Source organism: Idiotropiscis lumnitzeri, chromosome 13 (genome assembly GCF_059441095.1).
Source record: "Idiotropiscis lumnitzeri isolate Australia: NSW breed Sydney's pygmy pipehorse chromosome 13, RoL_Ilum_1.0, whole genome shotgun sequence".
NCBI lineage: Eukaryota > Metazoa > Chordata > Actinopteri > Syngnathiformes > Syngnathidae > Idiotropiscis > Idiotropiscis lumnitzeri.
In genome coordinates, this window is record NC_142403.1 from 19,176,184 (window position 1) to 19,188,638 (window position 12,455).

At 44.6% G+C, this 12,455-nt stretch overlaps 2 protein-coding genes across 2 annotated transcripts; both read left to right on the forward strand.

Annotated features, from left to right (window-relative positions):
- The first annotated feature begins 921 nt into the window (after positions 1-921).
- LOC148324936 (divergent protein kinase domain 1A-like) lies at positions 922-5,478 on the forward strand. Its single transcript, XM_088314178.1, has 5 exons — positions 922-1,101; positions 2,773-2,907; positions 2,985-3,092; positions 3,149-3,328; positions 4,431-5,478. Exons 1-5 carry the CDS (start codon positions 1,024-1,026, stop codon positions 5,232-5,234), a joined length of 1,305 nt encoding a protein of 434 aa, XP_088170304.1. The 5' UTR covers positions 922-1,023; the 3' UTR covers positions 5,235-5,478.
- A 919-nt stretch (positions 5,479-6,397) lies between these two features.
- Positions 6,398-12,070, forward strand: fbxl5 (F-box and leucine-rich repeat protein 5). The gene is made up of 11 exons (XM_088312993.1): positions 6,398-6,544; positions 7,179-7,394; positions 7,893-7,988; positions 8,366-8,561; positions 8,651-8,836; positions 9,262-9,387; positions 9,608-9,762; positions 9,868-9,950; positions 10,475-11,032; positions 11,311-11,459; positions 11,543-12,070. Exons 1-11 carry the CDS (start codon positions 6,461-6,463, stop codon positions 11,617-11,619), a joined length of 1,926 nt encoding a protein of 641 aa, XP_088169119.1. The 5' UTR covers positions 6,398-6,460; the 3' UTR covers positions 11,620-12,070.
- The last annotated feature ends 385 nt before the right edge of the window (positions 12,071-12,455 follow it).

A 12,455-nucleotide genomic window follows, 5' to 3' on the forward strand; every position in this document is an offset into this window, starting at 1 on the left:
TTTTGTCATTAGCTCAAAATGCTAATCTTACGCTACCTCACGCAAGGCTTAGTTGCTATTAGGTCATCCGCATAGCCTTTTATATCGCTCCCAAAAAATAAAACATTTTGTATGATCTAACATAAACAATGTATTTGTATTATCTCTCAAATAATGCTCCAGCGCGGTTAGCTCAAAATGCTAACCACAACTCGTGTAAAGAACCAATAAAATTCAATAGCTGCACCTGTGTGTGCTCCAAGACAACAACCCTGAAATTGGGACTTGTTCCTCAAGTCAACTTTTAACAATGAAATGAATGGAAATGTCTTTTAATCTGTTCCAGAATCTCCCGCGAAAAACATCTGTGCTAAAATTACGCTACTGACGTCAAGTAACACAACACGCTAGCAACTGTACATGCTTTATATGTTAAAGGGCGTGTTCGGAAATTCACTCTGATGCCTGTGCCCCGAGAGTGGCTGTCGCTTCTCTCGATAATTTACGAATGTAGCCAGCACTAGCGCAGCGGGTTCCAAGTTACAGTGTCGAGTGCGCGCACCGCCACTCCACTTTTGGTGCACTCTGAAGAACCGAAAGACAAATTTGAGCAACACTGAGTTTCCGAACAGCCAGAGTGAACCAGTACACGCTCGGATAATATTTCCGAATGCATCACAGGGATTGTTATCCTGTTTGCATCCACTAGGGGCAGGATTGCAATGACGGCTGTGATAATCTTTCCTTCAATAGTTTTTGTCTTTCATTTCTAATAATAAAAAGATTTTTTTTTTGTTTATATTTCAGTTTTAATTAGTAGACTAGTTTTATAATACTTGTTTAATGAAATGTGATGGGAAGTGTGTGTGTGTGTGTGTGTGTGTGTGGGTGTAGCGGGTAGGCGGAGGGGGTGCATCACGACAGACGCGAGCCTCACTTGAAAGCAGCCTCTCTGCACACCACCTCCGCATCCTCCTCCGGGGAGATGCTGTGCGTCACGTCACGTGTGGTCCGGTGGGCTTGACGCCAGTTTGCTGCTCGGCCATGGCGAGAGCTCAGCTGCCGTGGAGATTGCTCTTCTTTTTCGTCTTCTTCCTCTTCCGAAAGCCCCTTCACACGCAGGTTAGTCAAGCCGTTGTGTGAGCGCGTACGTACGTCTCGGAGGGGTTGGATCATCTCCGTTGCTATGGCGACCGCTTCCATGATGAAGCAAGGATCCATCCCTCTTGTCATGCGGTGAGGCGTTGACTGACTTTTATGGACTTAGAGTACATCGGCTCAGATAGACTCACTCGTAGCGAATTATGTCGAATTACAGATCTCAATATAGATTAAAAAAAAAACTCATGAAGCCTCACAGACTCGCATGGAATGAATGTACAGATTTGTCTAAATTCACATATTGTTTTCCACTCTACGTACATAGACTCACATGTTCCACTACGGTACCTGATCAGCTGTAGTACTTGACGAGGGTGACTTGAGGTGAAGAAGTCCCTGGTGGTCTTGAGCCCGGAAGTGAAGCTCTGCTGGGAAGTACCAAAAACTTTGATAAGAGATCAGAGACAGATCAGGAAGTTGTGACTTGGCATCAACAGTTTATGGCTGGCGACTAACAACACTTTGAAGTGGTATTTTTTGCCATTGAATTAGAAGCCAGACATTCAAAAATGGTAAAAAAAGAAAAAACATATATATAGAAAGCACTACTTTTGTCCAAATCAAACGCCTCAATTCTCTTTTGTGACTGGTTTGAAAAGCCGTTTGATATTTGCGCAATTATTTGCGTCTCACAAGAAACGGCATCACTTCATGGAAGCCCCCGTCCACCTCGCTCTCTTCCTTCTCCACGTTTCCCTTAGGAGCCCATTAAGCTCGGAGCTTCATCGTCATCCATAATGTATGAACGCTGAACATTCAAGTCAAAGGCGCTGCTCTTCATCACCTCCAACTGCTCCGCAAGAACACATCACAAATGGACACTTCACTAGCAATGCCATTCACGCCGACAGGAGCATTCATTTCATCCTAAAAACACACGTTAAAAATATTCAAAATAGAATAAATACGTGCTATTTAAACAAAGTCAGCATACAAAAAGGCAGCAGCCACTTTTAATTAATAGCCGGCTCGGCAGTAACGATCAATACGCGATTGTCCGTCCAGTTTGTGGTGGACGGGTGAAGGCTGCTGAAAGCAAAGTGAAGGCCACAAGAATTGATTGAGGCCTTGCGGCCATGCAAGGAAAAACAAGCGGGGATGCACCAGCTTAATGTGGCCTGCACGATTTTAAACCAGAGCTAAGATTCGAGATGAAGGTTTTCAGACAGGGTTGGCGTCTCAAATGATGCAAACGGGGATCAAAAGGAAAACTTCATGAAACTAGAGGGCAGTGCATCTCAATTTATTTATTTTTTTTACGCCCCCTCCCTCGCAAGAAGAAATAAATTTGTGCACCCATCTAGGGCTGTGTCGATAATTCGATATGGATATGTATCGCGATAGTTTGGTGATCGATATCAATAGAAAATGCTATTGATACATTTTCAATCCCCAAAAATCAAAACAATTAATACTCGATGAGAGCGCCACTGCCAACTAGTGGAGTGGCTCTGCAATTCCAATATATTGTAGTGCAGTGGAAAAAAAAAAAGCATGCTCCCAAAGGTCGCACGCGCCCCCCTCAGCATCGCACCGCGCCTGCCCCACTATTTGAGAAGCACCGCTATCGGGAGACATTTTCAACTTCAATTCTTGAACTCAAGCAAACATGTTTGGCATCCCTCCCCGTAGGCGCGCTTGTCGTCAGCCCACCTGAAGTGTCTGTTCGTGAGCTGGCTGGCGGTGTTGGTGGGCAGCTGGGTGGTCTACGTGGAGTACTCGTCCTACTCGGAGCTGTGCCGAGGACGCCAGTGCGCCGCAGCCACGGTGAACGAACGGATGAGAAAACATTCAGCCGATTTGGCCTTGGGCTTATTTCACCTGACGCTGATGTTGTGTTGAAGTGTTCCAAATATAGAAAAGGCCTGGTGGATGGATCGGCCTGCAGCAGCTTGTGCGACAAGAACACGTTGGAGCTCAACAAGTGTCTCAGCACGCGCGCCACAAAACAGGTACGCTAACGCGACCTAATCTTAGCATCATTTTCTTATCTGCATGTGGCGTGAAGGTGTACTCGGGGATGTGGGGCGACCTGGAAGTCGTGGTCCGGTGTCAGATGGATGAGGCCTCCGCTTACGACGTGGGGAGCCAGATGGAGGCCAGGAAGGAGACCGGCGCCCTCTTCGACACCCCCCCTAAGGGGACCTCCGTGGAAAAGTTCAGGGAGATGATCCTCGACCACCTCAAGGTAGGCAGCGTCATTTTAAATCCAGTGATTCTCAACCACGGCGCTTTAGAGAGATCAGCAAGTGTGCCACAGGTTAATTATCCACCTTCACTTAATTTGTGCAAAAAAATTGATATGGTGAGAGGCAGAACAATTGTACAATAAACCAAAGCACGGGAATTTGTAGAATCTTGTGTGGACTTGACCAGAAACATTTGGGGATATGGCAGAACCTAGGAGTTCCAGGAAACGAGGAACTTTCATCAAGGCGGATTTGGGATTAGCAGCGTTAAAAGGGTTTCGGATACTCCAGCTGAGGCTGGCATGTTTTACAAGAAGGTAAAGTATGCATCTGACAAAGTTGTGGGTGTGTTCTAGTGATAGACCGATTATCGGTTGGGCCGATTATCTGAGCAGATATTTGGCATTTTGCCGATTATCGGAATCTGCCTTTTTTTTTTTTTTTTAACTTTCAAGGCCGATAATTTAAAAAATGGCTTATTTTGGCCCACTGCAGCGCACATCTCTCTCTCTCTCTCAGCTGTGCTGGTGGCCTTGCCTGCAGAAGCAGATTGGCCCGCCCACAGCACCATCTGATTGCTTAGCAGCCAATCAGCAGTAAGCTGCCTGTTTGCTTTTTCACCTCAAGTCACACGCACTACGGGAGAAGTCCCGCAAGCAGAGGAAAGTGAGAAAATAGACTTTGCCAAAATTTAAAAATAAATTATCAGTGTACTGCAACTCACAACTAATAGAAAACTATTTGCCTTAGTAAACTTTAAAGAGATGTTTGTTTTCATTGAACTATAAGACGTGCAACTGAGCCTGGGAGCTCTGTGCACTTTTTGTTTGACTTTTAAAACGAAGTTGTCTATTTTCTAATGTCTAAAAAAGCTTTAACATGTTTTAAATCACTAAAGTTGGTTAATAAACGTGCTTAAAGGGATTTAAACTAAGTCAAATTTTGGAGTTTTTATTTTCCCACAATTTTTACCCTTTTTTTTTCAACCAATAAATATCAGTTTGAAATATCGGTTATCTGCCTCCATGACTACTAATAATCGGTATCGGTATAGGCGCTGAAAAAAAGCACATCGGTCTATCACTGGTGTGTTCTTCACAGGCCAAAGTGGACGAGGAGCAGGCCAACCTCGGCGAGCTGACTGTTCGTGCCCTGGCGGCAGCCGACGCCAACAAGGACGGTCACATTTCCCTAGCGGAGGCTCGGTCTTCATGGGCGCTGCTGCAGCTCAACGACTTCCTACTGGCATTGGCGCTGCAGGAACGCGGACACACGCCCAAGATTCTCGGCTTCTGCGGTGACCTCTACGTGACTGAGAAGGTACCGAATGCCCCGCTATACGGTGTCAGGGCACCAGCGTGGGTGCCGGCCTGGGTGCGCCGCGCCACCGACCACTGGTTCACCCCTGCTTGGCCCCACAGAGCCAAGATCTCTATCGGGCTCCTGGAGCTGGTAGAGGATCTGTTCCATGGGGCCTTCGGCAGCTTTCTCATGTGCGACCTGAGCGCAGCCCACTTTGGGTACACCGGGCGCCATGACTTTAGGGTGGCGAATGCCCAGAACATCATCCCTGAGGCCACCTTCCAGGAAGCCATCCGGCAGCAGAGGTGTGACAAGGACACAGACTGCGTTTACGGCGTGGACTGTCTCACTTCCTGCGATCTCACCAAGCAGCGCTGCACCTCCGAGGTGGCCGAGCCCAACTTGGCTAAGGCCTGCCGAGTCCTGGAGGACTATGTCCTACAGGGGGCGCCATCGGACATTCGCGAGGAGCTGGAGAAGCAACTGTTCGCCTGCATAGCACTGCGGGGATCGGCGGAGCAGGCCGAGATCCAACACTCGTTGGTTCTCAACAATCTCAAGACGTTGTTATGGAAGAAGATCTCGTACAACAAAGACTCCTAAGCAAAAAATATTGTAGAAATCAGTCGGAGGATTGTAACCCTGATCTGTATTTTGGCGGACTTTACGGGAGGTTTACCTTATCCGACGCAGACTCATAACCCAAACATTTTCTTGGTAACTGATCTGGATCCAAATGCAGATGCTTTTTAATACAGACCTATACCTGTTTCATTATTTTGATGCATTACATCTGGTGGATTTAACGAAGTTTTGCATGATAACGCTGTCGTGTCAAACAGATCCACAGTCAGGCATTAGATGAAAAAAAAATTGCTATTTATTTATTTAAATAATAAATACATAATAAAATAAAATAAATAATAATAATAAATTAATTACAAATATATTTTTTTATATTTAAATAAAAAAATACAAATAAATTAATTAAAATAACTAAATAAATACGAAATTACATGTGCACTTCGTTATCTTAACTTCATATTTGCCTAAGTCATATACGCATTTTTTTAAATTGATATTGTGACATTACATAAAAATGACGGGCACTATAGGTATTAGGCTAATGATTATTTTTAAAGTGAGTGAGTGAGTGAGTGAGTGAGTGAGTGATATCTCGCTAATAACATGTCAAATACTGTACAGCAAACATTTCAATTAAATTAAATTCAGATGTATTTAATTGTTACAGGCGTGTTTTGCTTGCCGATTTTTCATCTTTGATCAACCAATCAGCGGACGGGAAAATTAGGACGTCATTGTAGTTGGCCCTTAAAGGCGAATTGGTTAGATTTACATAGCAACACAGAGGCTGATATCTAATTGGACAAAAACAATTCTAACGTTCACGGACACACAGCTCTGCAGTTTAGAGCAATGCTACAACCATTAACCGACTTGACTGTTGGCAATGAATTTATACAATTCCATTTAACACATCGAATTTAGTTTGGAATGTAGTTCAGCGCCTCGTGGGACTTTACCACCCAAAGAATTACCAATAATGGACGATTACTGTCATGTCGTTAACTCGTGTGAGACAACGGATTGACAGTGTAAATTATGATCATATTAAATATTGCAATCTTAAAGATATTCAAGAACTGACTCGGCTTTAAATTCGAGTTGGCAAATCAAAACAAACGCAACGACGCCCCCTGACGACCAAATAGGACGTCACAAGTCTAGTGACGACGATAGCGACGACTACGCAAAAGCTCAAAGCTAATGCTAACGGCGCTAAATACACACCTTCCAGTCTGGACAACATGGCTCCCTTTCCGGATGAGGTGGACGTCTTCACGGGTCCTCACTGGCGAATGAAGCAGCTGGTGGGCCTTTATTCCGAAAAGGTGAATATGCCAAAGAGCGTTTATGCTCCGAATGGCTTCTTTTAAGACGCAGATCGTGACAATGTTGGCCCCAAAAGACGACGCTCGCTAGCGTTAGCATGTTAGCTTGAGGGGCTAGCTACGTGATTATGCAACAGGCTTTTTATTACGACAACACAACGGCGGATTTTTTTTGCCTTGTATCGTATAATCAGATTGAAAATGTGCTCATTTATATACATATAAATGTTATTTATACTGACGGTAATGCCACGTCGCGTGGGCTTATCACGTAAACTAGCGGTAGTGAATGGGTGTTGCTGTTGCGTATTATGACGTCGTATAGAAAACAAATGTCTTGTAATTCTGTATTTGCCACTACCTTCACAAAACAAATGTTTTTTTATTTGGTATTAAATTTAAGAATAGAAAAGTGTAACTGTGAGAATCGTTTATAAGAAAAAAAATCTAATTTATTGAAATGAGAAAATATTTAACTATGCGTTTAAAAAAGTTTGAATTCTGAACTTTGCCTCACGAATTCAAACATGAAGCTTTTGTTTTTATCAACACCCTTTTTTTTTAAATTTAATTAAAGTGTGCAAACTGATTTCCGTTTGACTTTTGAGGTTGACATTTTGTTTCTTTTTGGTAGCTGTCAGAGACCAACTTCTCCAACATCAGTGACTTCAGATCCTTCCTCAAGTCGCTGCTGGCCACTTTCAAGGAGTTCAAGATGCATGAGCAGATTGAGAACGAGTACATCATCGGCCTGCTGGAACAGCGCTGCCGCACGGTTTACAACATGCACTCGGACAACAAACTCTCTGACATGCTGCTGCTCCTAGAAAAGGGCCTGCACAACGTCAAGGTCGGTGCACCATCATGATGCTGCTTTAGAGAAGACAGTTGAATGAGCGCTATAAGAAGTGCTATGAAAAACCAAGAAAACGCTGTAAAACGTTTTTTTTTTCAAATTGATTTCCTTATTCGATCAAGAGTCTAAATCTTAAAATATCAATTGCAATCCTACTTAACAAAGAAAATATTGTGAAACAAGTTGTAATGGTATGAAAGGTAAAGAAAATAATAATGTAATTTTGTGTCAGAATATAAAGTTAGCGTGTCTGTTGACTTTGAACGCGGCCAAGACCCGATTCGGCACACACCGGTGGTCATACCAGTGCACAAAGCGCTGACTCATTGCATGCTGTCTGGCTTAATTTAAGCCACGACGGTCATTTTGAAAGTGAAAGCAGAGATAGAGTGCAACTCTTGAGGGTACTTAATACTACCCGTCAGTGAACCCATTTTGTGATTGCCGTACCAGCTACAGCGCTCACTCAACGAGGCTTGCGTGTGATTTTAGAGTGAATACGAGCAGCTCAACTATGCCCAGCAGCTGAAAGAGAGACTTGAGGCTTTCACTCAGGACTTCTTGCCCCACATGAAGGAGGAGGAAGAGGTACTGTCATGTGTCCTGTCATTTCTCGTTTTCAATTTTTTTTCCCCCGTGAATCTCTTAAAACCACCTCAGGCTTGCTCCAAACAACCTGCCTACAGATGCCACAAGATGGCGTCAAAGCCCTGGCCAAGATTATAATTACATTTAGATTGTACACAATCATGAACATGTTACGTAGACTGCATTAAATTATTCAGCGCAAACAACCCGCCTTCGCACGAGGCTTCGCGAGCATCCTCGCTTAAATAACACGCTAACACTAACTGACCCGATATCACGCATGCATCAACGTTTTTTTTACCACAGCGTTGTCGAAAGGCTGGTCAAAAAGATGACGTCGGCGTGCGATGGAGTTGAGCGCAAGTTGTGTGTTGCAGGTGTTTCAGCCCATGCTCATGCAACACTTCACCTACGAGGAGCTGAAGGCCATCAAGAAGCAGGTGATGGCGCAGCACTGCACTCAGCAGCCGTGGAACTGCGCCGCCGACGTCCTCAAAGGCTTTCGCTTGTGGAGCCACGCCGAGGAGCTGCAGAAGGCTTTCAAATATGCAGATCACGAGAAAACTGACTATGGTTAGCAGCAAATTCTTTTTGTTGGTGCGTTTACCTGACGTGTATTAGTCCCAATTTGTTGTTCTAATGCCCAGCTGGTCTTCCCACAGAAGTGGAGCACAACGGGTCGAGTGGCGTGCACGTCTCCCAGCTTCCGGCTGAAGTCATCTTGAGGATCTTGCGCTATTTGGGCCCTCATGATCTTTGCCGCTGCAGCCAAGTTTGCGCCTCCTGGTCTGAGCTGGCCAAGACTGGTTCTCTGTGGAGGCACCTCTACCCTGTACGCTGGGCCAGAGGTAAATCAAGACAATAGCTGGTCATCAAGAAATGAAATTTAAAAAAATCACAATTTTCTTTTTTTCAATTCATGCCATATGTCAAGAAAATTGTAACATTTTAATAAAATAAATAATACTTTATCTCTTTCAAGAAGAATGTGCTGGAAAGGAATTTTAAAAGTAATTTTTAAATCATTTCCATAAATAAACGGTGGTAATTGTAATGTGGTCAAATTCAATGAAATAAAGAAGTTGTCATTTAAGGCGACAATAGCCTCAAAAAATTACAATATTACAGGAGATGTGAATTTTTGTCTTATTTTATGTATACAGTCCTATTCTTTTTATGCATATCTTTTTATTTTTCACCAACTGTTTAACTGGACTGAATTCTAACATTGTTAAACCCGGAACTGGTGACGTTTTGTCACATATGTGTTTAGGCGACTATTACAACAGCCCACCTGGCGATTGTGACCAGGAGCCGGACGACGGTTGGGTGAAGAGTCGGGAGAAGGAAGTGCGCGCGTACCAAGAGTGGGATGAGGATGCCGACATTGATGAATCTGGTGACCTTCTGTTATTTTCATTCGTGATTAGACACGCTGATACCTTGACTTAAAAAATGAACTCCTTGCGTTACCAAGCTTGAAATGAATAGAGAGAGACATTAAATCGGTTCCAGCCGGTTCGTAGCCGTCAAAACGGGTCATTTGTAAGTCAAGGTAGCACGTTACTGTTATTATTCTGATTTAAATGCCGTCAAACGTGGTGCTGTTTGCGTCTCAGACGAGTGCGGCGACACTGGCGACTCGTTGGCCATCAGCACGGCGCAGCGTGAGAAGAGACTCCTGAACGGAATCATCCAGAACCTTCTCCCGGTCGTGGGCCCGCACGTCAAGTCGCTTGTGTTGGCGTACGGCTCCACCGTGTCCAGCAAAATGGTGTGTCGGTGTTTTACAACGCTTAAAACTGAAAAATGAGGAATTGAAAAAAAAAAAGTTGTGTAATGAAGGAAAAAGTGTACCAAGTGACATTTTGTGACCCAGGTGCGTCAGATCCTCAGTCTGTGTCCTAACGTGGCTCATCTGGACTTGACGCAGACGGATGTCACCGATTTTGCTTTTGACAGGTAAACTCAAAAGATAAATTAAAATCTTTACATGCAACATTGCTTTGTTCTTGACATTGTAGTAGCGTCTGATCTGACCAATAGGGACCATGCATGAGGGCTGAGCATGGAGCCTTGGGGGACACCACGATGGTTTTGACTAAAACTATCAAAGAGCTGCAGCATGCATCTTTTCTGTTTTGTCAAATCTTCTTGTACTGTATTGAATGTATGTTTAGACTTTAGACACGATCTGCATTAAGTTGCAGCATCTTTATTTCTCTTCTTGCAGTTTTTTGACTGCACAATTTGCAAGTGTGCTATTCTTTCAATTATCTTGGAAGTGACTGGGACATCTGAATGGCATTTCCTCAAATTTAATTTTAGGTCAACGCGCCACTTTATCCGTCATGTAGCCGATAATGCTCCCTTTCAGACATGGGATTAATTAATTTTGAAAAGATGAGCAGCTCCTAATTTGATGTCATCAATTATTGGGATATTCAATGATCACAATGTAAGCTTAACACTCACGTTCTCCTCAGCTGGTCATACGTGGGCGCCTGCGCTTCTCTGGTGCACCTGGACTTGTCGGGTTGCGATAAAGTCACGGACCACACCCTGAAGAGACTCTCTCTGGCACTCGGGGACACGAGCACCCTGTGGCAGTCACGGCGTCGCCGTCAGCGTCGACAGCGAGCCGTCATCCTGAAGCAAGGGGCCGGCGGCTGGAGGCCCGCCTGGGTGCCGGCCGACATTGAGGACTCTGCGGAGTGGACACGGCGAGGGTGCGAGGAGGTGGAGGAGCGCTTTGTGGAGACTCAGCTGGTGGGGAGCCTGTGCTGTTGCAGGCAGGGGCGCAGGACTGGCCCCAACGCCGCAATTTTGCACTACGCCATGTCGGCGGACAGGTTTTGCGGTCACGCCGTCTGCTGCAATAGCGGCAGCGGTGACAACGGCGACGGGGCCCTCAGGACTAGCGGCCGCCGCTCGTCAATGGACACTAAACACCCCGACTACAGGACTAACCAGTCGGGTGCCAGACGCACGCTCAACTTTCTCAGCCTGTCCGGATGTTACCAGGTCACAGACGTGGGACTCAGGTAGGTCTGCTGCTATCAAGAATCGTCTACCGATTATCCCATTGATTAATCGGATAAAGCTAGATATGACTTTGAATGTGTGTGGCTGTTAAAGGCGGGCCCTGTGCTGGTGAGTGACATGGGAGTCAACGAATGAGATGACTCCCAATGATCACCATAAAGCAGTGTCCATTTTTTTTTTTTTTGCTGAAAAACATACGATAAAACTTGAAACAATATTGAGCTCTGACCAAGAGTATTGAGAGTTTAGTCAGTGTTGTTGTTTTTGTTTGTTTGAGGGCCATGTCTGAACTGGGAGGCCTTCCGGTCCTGGAACATCTCAACCTGTCAGGCTGCCTGTCGGTCACAGAGGCGGGGCTTCACCATTTGGTGTCTGCCTGCCCCGCCCTAAATGACGAACATTTCTACTACTGCGACAACATCAACGGTAGAGAACGCCTCGTCCGAGAATGCAAATTGCACTTGATCGGACAGTGACTGACCTTTGCTTTTTTTTTTGTGTGTGGTCAGGTCCAAACGCCGACACGGCGAGCGGATGCCAGAACTTGCAGTGCGGATTCAGGGCGTGTTGTCGCTCCGGAGAGTGAACCTACATTAGCCCCGCCCTCTCGCGCTCCCTCTCTAATTGCACTTTATCCAACTGGGTGTCACTTGCTGTACGTTTCTGTGTGAAACCGTTAAGATGTCTTTTCTCTGTATACACTCCACGGACCAGTGTTTCAGGAGCCACTCTTTCATCCTAACAACAACCCCATCGAACCCCCCCCACCCCCCCGCCTATGATGAGTTTGGTGTTTTTCATTTTGACAACCCTGACAAAGGGTTTAGAAGCATATTAGAAACATTCACTCATTAAGAAGAAACAGTAAGGTTGTCATCTGATAGGAAAAATAAGTTACCCGGTGACACAAAAAGGGGTTGTACTTTAAAAGCCAGAATTATATCAAATGAAAATTTGAAATGTTACAAAGATGCTTGGCAATTTGTTGAAATGGGGAAAGATGTGCGAATAAAGTAAATATTTTGAGAAAGGAGAAATCTGTGTGAATGACATTTGTGGGGGAGGGAGAAAAAGATAAAGTTGAGAGTCTCTTTCAGGCGCTTTTATTTGGTAAGCTTTGAGCTAGACATATTGGCCGTCTTCCTCATTCTCGCTTATGAACTCTTCAAGCAACAGGCCTTCGATTAAGTTTACGGACGATGCAAAAGATGCGAGTATCACGCCACACATTAAAAATATATTTTTTTTGAAAGTACAAAACAGAATATATACACAAACATGCATCAAGAATAGAGTGAGCACTAGCAACGTGAACATAAAAAAATCCCTGAAGAAGACAAACATTCTTATCCATACAGGGGGAAAAAAAGGTAAAATTAAAAGTGATCATTTGGGGTGCGAGAAACAGAACATGTAAAACAG

Excerpts from the sequence above, each read along its gene's own strand:
- LOC148324936 (XM_088314178.1), top strand. The coding sequence starts at position 1,024 with ATGGCGAGAGCTCAGCTGCCGTGGAGATTGCTCTTCTTTTTCGTCTTC. Across the intron at positions 2,908-2,984 it reads GCCAGTGCGCCGCAGCCACG|TGTTCCAAATATAGAAAAGG; the intron begins GTGAACGAACGG and ends GTTGTGTTGAAG. Across the intron at positions 3,329-4,430 it reads TGATCCTCGACCACCTCAAG|GCCAAAGTGGACGAGGAGCA; the intron begins GTAGGCAGCGTC and ends TGTTCTTCACAG.
- fbxl5 (XM_088312993.1), top strand. The coding sequence starts at position 6,461 with ATGGCTCCCTTTCCGGATGAGGTGGACGTCTTCACGGGTCCTCACTGG. Across the intron at positions 8,562-8,650 it reads TCACGAGAAAACTGACTATG|AAGTGGAGCACAACGGGTCG; the intron begins GTTAGCAGCAAA and ends GTCTTCCCACAG. Across the intron at positions 11,460-11,542 it reads CTACTGCGACAACATCAACG|GTCCAAACGCCGACACGGCG; the intron begins GTAGAGAACGCC and ends GTGTGTGGTCAG.